General features: G+C 36.8%; 2 protein-coding genes across 2 annotated transcripts in view; both read right to left on the bottom strand.

The window, feature by feature from the left end:
• Positions 1–1,154: 1,154 nt before the first annotated feature.
• Positions 1,155–4,835, bottom strand: LOC119582704 (WASH complex subunit 2-like). The gene is made up of 3 exons (XM_037931132.1): positions 3,004–4,835; positions 2,275–2,905; positions 1,155–1,665 (listed from the first exon to the last, which is right to left on the bottom strand). Exons 1-3 carry the CDS (start codon positions 4,357–4,359, stop codon positions 1,526–1,528), a joined length of 2,127 nt encoding a protein of 708 aa, XP_037787060.1. The 5' UTR covers positions 4,360–4,835; the 3' UTR covers positions 1,155–1,525.
• LOC119583006 (WASH complex subunit 2-like) overlaps positions 4,403–6,830 on the bottom strand; it is a gene marked incomplete at its 5' end in the record, with an annotated part of 4,011 nt that continues 1,583 nt past the window's right edge. Inside the window, 3 exon segments of the mRNA XM_037931518.1 lie at positions 4,403–4,440; positions 4,497–4,802; positions 4,893–4,973. Coding sequence (XP_037787446.1) covers positions 4,403–4,440; positions 4,497–4,802; positions 4,893–4,973 — 425 coding nt within the window.

Below are 6,830 nucleotides of genomic sequence, written 5' to 3'. Positions count from 1 at the left end.
GTAGTAGTAGTAGTAGTAATAATAATAATAATAATAATAATAATAATAATAATAATAATAATAATAAGATAAAGATAAAGATAAAGATAAAGATAAAGATAAAGATAAAGATAAAGATAAAGATAAAGATAAAGATAAAGATAAAAATGAAAATAAAAATAATAATAATAACAACAACAAAAATAGTAACAGCAATAGTAATAGTAATAGTAATAGTAATAGCAGTAGTAGTAGTAATAACATTTATATTAATAATAATAACAGTGATGTTAACCCAAAGCCACCGGGAATAGCATGTACATGCCATGCCACTGTGAGTTTACTTTATTGTTTTTACACAGAGATGGCTACACTTGTACTAAGTCACCAGTGAGCCAATTACGAGTACTGCCTGTCTCACCTGTTTACCCTTTTCTTTGATTTTCTTATATTGCAGTTACTAATGTCAGTAATTATCATGACTATAATAAAAACTACACCATTGATATTCATAGCATTAGTAAAAAAAAAAAATTTCCTGCCAATTCCAGGAAAGGTGGAATCAGGTAAGGTCACTAGGCCTACTAATGGACTCCTTTGTGGCTAAGCACTTGAAGAGGCATCTGTGTGCAAAGGCATTTAACAAAAAAAATTAAAATGAAAACATTTTACCAGCAACATTGAGTTAACAATAATAGAAGCAATAAAATGATGATGATAATAGTAATTATCCTTATCACCACATTATTATCATCATTATCAGTAATATCATCCTCATCATAACAATCATCACATATCATCCTCATCCTCATCCTCATCCTCATCCTCATCCTCCTCATCCTCATCATCATCCTCATCATCATCATCATCATCATCATCATCATCATCATCATTACTACCATCATTACTACCATCATTACTACCATCACTACTACCATCATTACTACCATCATTACTGCTATTATTATTATTGTCATTATTACTATTATCACTATTACTGTTAGCATTATTTTCATTAGAACACTAATAGAATAAGTAATAGAATTATAATAATCATAATAATAACTAGAGTAATAACCATAAAAATAATCATCATAATAACATAACCACCAACAGCGATAATCATTCTAATAAGGAGTGTAATGGCATAAAAAAAAACAAAATTATTAGTAGTATCATTAATATCATATGTATTAACAAATACAATATTAACAATATCAATCATGATATATGAGAAAAATGGGAAGTCAAAATCAAGGTGACTTGATATTGCAGATAAAAGTAACATTTACACCAACCTTGACAAAAGATAACTTTATATACATATGCAACATATGTATGTACATGTTTTTGTGTATGTTGTTATATATGTATGAGTGTGGGCAAGTATATACAAGGCATCCTGACAAAAATAGAAATCAGTAACTATAATACCTCCACATCACACAGAAGAATAAATTTATCACATACTGCACACACAATGATTAAACAAAGCACCAATATCTTAACCCCATTTTTTTTTTTCTTCTTCTTTTTTTTTTCAATCTCATTTCTGGGGGCCAAGAAGTGGGTCATCAAAAGGCTCACTTGTTGACGTAAGACTAGTCTTGGACTTTGATGTAGACATTTTTTTTACTACACTAGCCTCAGCTTTTCCTACTGTTCCTGTTGAACTGAATATGTCATCTGTAAGAGAAAACATTATTATTCAACTGATAATGATATTTATGACAATTATTGATATGGAATCAGTTTTCAACACTATTAACCTGAATTTCCAGCAAATCTTAAAAGTTTCAGTACCTTCAACCAAGGAAGAAATATTAAAACTTATTTGGGACAAAGTACAAGTACCTTCTACTAAGGAAGACAGGAAAACTTATTTTGGACAAAGTACTAGTACCCTCTACCAAGGTAGAAATATGAAAACTCATTTTGGACAATGGCCCCATTCAGAGTCTTATCTTTTCAGATTCAGTTATTACTTATTATGAATAGTTTTAATGGTGGCACGTACTCACTCCAATATCATCAGAACATGAAAACTACAATTAAGTATCATGCTGTGACCACGGCGGCTCAAGCATGAACCTACCGTTAAAAAAAAAAAAAAAATGGTGGAAATAGCATAAAGAACACTATGGAAAGATTCTACTTTATCGATGTGTGAGAGATAAGTATATACAGGTACTATAGGCAAGATCAAATTCAGTTTACTTAATTTTCATATTGCTCCATGGCCCCCCAAAAAGTATCCCATGGCCCCAAGATTGGGAACCCCTACCCTAGACTTACCATCATCATCTCCAAAGAGGGAGTGAGAAACAACAGGCTTGACCTCTTTCTTAGAAACCTCCTGCTGGACAATTGACTTTGCAGCTTTATGAGATGATAAATTGGAGTTTGATGGTCCAAACAGATCTTCATCACTGTCATCTTCTCCAAACAATGATGATGGCTGAGACTTATTGGAAGGTTTTACAAGGTTCTGGGTTTTTGTTGTACACGAGGCACTTCGCAGTCTGCTGAAAAGATCTTCTTCAGCCTCATCCTGCATTTCAACTCGTTGGCTGAGCATGCTGGTAATCCTGTTTTCTGCCCCACTTGTTTGGTGAATTTGTTGAACACTTCCCTCAATTTTATTTACATTTTTTGCCTTGTTTCCTCTGAACATACCATCCTCATTCTCACTGCTTGAAAAGATCTGATCTTCAACAGGAGGATCACTATGTGAGGAACTTTTAATTGCTGCATCCTTTTCACTTGACTTTCTAGTGTTTGTTTTTTGTGGCACGGGAACTCTATCCGATGGTGTCTGTGCAACTGAAGGAATGGTCCATGTATTGTTCTGGGAACTGTCTACTGCAGCACCTTTTCTGTGAGCTCTGCTTGGGGGTCTTCTTTTAACACTTCCTCTTACTCGGTTCTGGGTAAAAGAATAAGTTTGTAAAAACCATCAGATCACCAACAAATCAACAAAGTAAATAATAATAATATATGAAGACCTAAAATAAAAGAACTTACCTTATTTAGGCTATCCAAAGTGTTTGTTGTGACTGGCTCATCAAAACTAATGCTATTCTCCTGGCCACCAGACTTCACCTCAGGGCCTTTGACCCCTATGCTTTGCAAAGTGGATCTAGTTGCTGTAGTGTTTATAAATGTTTTTGATGCTGGAGACATCTCTGGCACCTTTTTCTCTTCCTGCTCAATTTCAATTGAGTGAGTTAGTGTGTTGGCAGCCCCAATCGTTGATTCTCCATCACTATCACTCTCTGACCCTCCTAACATACTCTTCCTCTGATTCACTTTGGCAAAGAGTTCACTGCCACCTAAGCCTCTCCCTCCAAACATGGATACTCCTCCTACTGGTGGCTTCTTTGGTTTTATTTCTTCACTTGACTCTTCTTTCCTATTTGACTCTTTAGAATCACCTTCAGCAGATGGGTCAGCCCTCATTCCACCCTCTTTTTCTGTGGCTAATTTTTCCACCTGTCTTTCTTCTTCATTTTGCACCACAAACAGAGAATCTTTAATCTCTTTCTTGTCAGGACTGTTAGATTGTTTAGGTACCACTACAAATGAGGAGACCTTTTCTGGTAATGAGGTAGATGACACATTACTAATCTCTGAAGGCAGTGGTGGAGGGCTTCCTCTCCCTGGAATGTGTGAGCATGTTTGCTTTGTCGTTACTTGACTGATTCCAAAGATGTCACCATCACTCTCCCCATCAAAAAGAATCTGGTTGCTTATCAAATCACTTTCTTCCTTCTTTACTTCTTCTTTAGGAGCTTTCTCAATGGTAATTTTAGCATTTTCTGGTTCTGAATTTAACATGGACTTTCTCTCATTCACCTTAGCTCTCAATTCATCATTTCCAAAGAGAGCTACTCCTCCTTTTGTAGTAGACAAGGTTGGCTGTGCTGAGTCCTTCAAACTAGAAACTTGATTTTTCTTGTCTACTGTTGCTTGGTTTTCTTTGATATGTTCTGAAGATGTTCTAACTTCACTTTGCTCTCTATCTGATAACATTGTGGGTATTACATTAATTTCTTTTTGTTTTGCTGGTCTAGAACATGAGCTAAAAATGTCTTCATCATCACTCATGCTCCCAAAAATATTTGGTTTTAAACTGTTACTAGGTCTATTCTCCAGTGGATCTGATTTTGCATTTGATCTACCAATTGAAAAAATATCCTCTTCTTCTGGTGAACCAAACAAACTGACAGGTTTCTTCTCAGTGCCATGGCTCTGCCCAGTACCCTCTAGTGTATTTGATACATTATCGTCTATATGACTTGAAGATTTAGAATCCAACTTATTTTGTTGGAAGCTTACTGATCCTGAAGCTTTTTTCATGGGCTCAATCACTTCTGACATTAATTTCTCTACAAACAAGTCATCTTCTGGTAACCCAAATATATCAGAGTCTGCAATTGGGGTTAATGAATTCTGCGTAGTCTTGAAGGTAGAAGATGTCAGATTTTCCTTATGGGCAACCCCTAGCTCAGATGTACCTTTTGATGTGGTCTTTGGGACTGCAAAAAGATCATCATCAGATTGTGAATGGAAGATACCACTGGTTGCTGATAGACCCTGAGCCTTTGATTCCTTCTTTTCTGGTTGAAGACTGTGTCCTTGATCAGTCTCTTTATCTTTTTGTAAAGATGTATTTGCCTTTGGAGATACGGAAGTATTAGATGTGAATAGACTATCTTCACTTGTGGGTGACCCAAAGAGGTCATTTATAACATCTGTCCTAGAAGCTGCTGAGGATGTGGTGGGTGGAGGTTCCAATATGGAGGCCAATGGTGCCTTTGACACTTGAGAATTTATTGTAGCAGAAAAAAAAAGTCATCCTCATCACTTGGAGAGCTAAACAGGGAGCTATTCTTCTGAGAGATATTAGGTACCTTTACTGGGTTGTTGAATTTGGGTGTTCTTGAGTACAATAGGTTTTGAAGGAACTACTGTGCCAAAAAGTCCATCTTCTTCTGGGGCACTAAAAAAAGAACTGGATCCCGATATGCCTTTTTCCCGCGAGGTGCTTCTCAGTTGCAGATGTTATTGGGGGAATGATAGGTTTCTTCTCAGTTTAGAAGGTATGCTAAACAAATCATCATCATCATCATCAGAAATAGGCTCTTTTTGGGGATTCTTTCTGATGCTAGCAGTAGCAGTAACAGCTCGGGAACATTTTTTTCCTCCCTGCTATCAGTTTGTTTTTTTCTTGGTAATTTTGTGTTTTTTTTTACACACCCCAAAACAGGTCATCCTCTCTCATAACAAAAGACCACCCCTCCCCCTCCCCCCTCCCCCCTTTTAAAAGCGGAGGTACAACTTTTACTTTTGCTGTTGTTTGACTTTGGGTGATTCGTTCTTGCAGGCTTAGTCGCTTGGGAGTAAAAGGGAGGATTTGCTACTCCATTCCTCAGAATCATCCTTTTCTGACTGTTAAAAACAGATGACTCGGGCGAAAATGGCAGATGAAAGGGGCGACCCAAAGATGCTGATGCCCCAAACTGGAACCTAAAATCTTCTTTAAATTTTTTTAAAAATGTTCAGAATACACCAACAGGTATGTGTTTTTTTTTTTTAATATGTATAAATTAATTCTCCTGTTTTTTGGGTAAAGTCAAAAAAAATTTTTTTTTAGCAAATTCTATTACCCGTTATCTGTAAAGTTAAATCAACATCGCTCGGGTATTTAGCAAATATGGGAAAAAACCCCTTTCCGTATTTCACAAAGAAAATACCTTCTTTTCATTTGGGAGTGGAGGAGGTTCCCCTCTCTGTCTTCCTCCTTTGAACTTTTTAATTCTGCCTGGATAATAAGGAAAAAAAAACAAAATACGGTAAAAAAAGGACAACTGAACCAAAAAATTTATGGAAATTATTAACACTTTTTATGGGTATACCCTTAACCCTGGAAAGCTAAAGTTCTTTTTAAAAAAGTAACAAGGGGAGGGCAAAAACAATCATTTTTCTCATTATAAGCAGCCTTTCTGCTTGAATTAACCAAGCCCCGGGAAAAAGCTGTGCTCTTTTTTTATTTTTTTGTGAAATTCTATGACATAATGGCTCTGCTAGTGCTTTTGTTAAAGGAGTCAATTTTGACTTAGACCTTACCTGTTTCACCCTTTCCTTAAATTAAAAGGAAAAAATTTTTTTTTACGAAGGGGATGAATAGCAAAGGTGTTTTTTTTGTTACAGACATTTTAATACTAAAAAATTAAAAAATTTGTAAAAGCAAAATAGATTATGTAAAAAATTTTCAAAAACAAGAAAAGGGGGAAACAGGTGAGGCAGGCAGATCTTATTGGCCCAGGTGACTTTTTAAAGTGTACCATCTTTTTGTAAAAACAATAAGTAAAGTAAAAATCACGTGGCAAGATGTACATGACAGCCCTCACATTATTTTTAAAAATTCAGGCAAACCATCACAAAATCGTCAGTTAAAAGATACCCCCTGGTAAGGGGAGGGGTGGGGGCGTGCATCACGTGTGTTGCATGCTTTTGTGTTGGGGCATGCGGGTTTTGGGATGCAAATGGTGGGTTTCGTGCGAGTGTGTGTGCTGCGAGTGTGTGTGTCTCGATGGTTGGGGATGCGAGTGTTGTGTTGTGCGATGTGTGTGCGTGCGAGTTTGGGGGGGGCGGCGAGTGGGTGCGTCGAGTTGTGTCGTGCAAATGTGTGTGTGCGTGCGAGTGTGTGTGCGTGAGAGTTTGTGTGAGTGCTGCGGTGTGTGGCATCGGTGTGTTTTGTTTTGGTGGTTGGTTTGTGGTGTTTGTGTGTTGTGTGTGTGTGTGTGTGTGTGTGTGTGTGGTGGGTGCGCTGCGGGTGGGGTGTTTGT

This window comes from Penaeus monodon, chromosome 16, assembly GCF_015228065.2.
Source record: "Penaeus monodon isolate SGIC_2016 chromosome 16, NSTDA_Pmon_1, whole genome shotgun sequence".
NCBI lineage: Eukaryota > Metazoa > Arthropoda > Malacostraca > Decapoda > Penaeidae > Penaeus > Penaeus monodon.
This window is presented reverse-complemented; position numbering and strand designations above follow the sequence as displayed.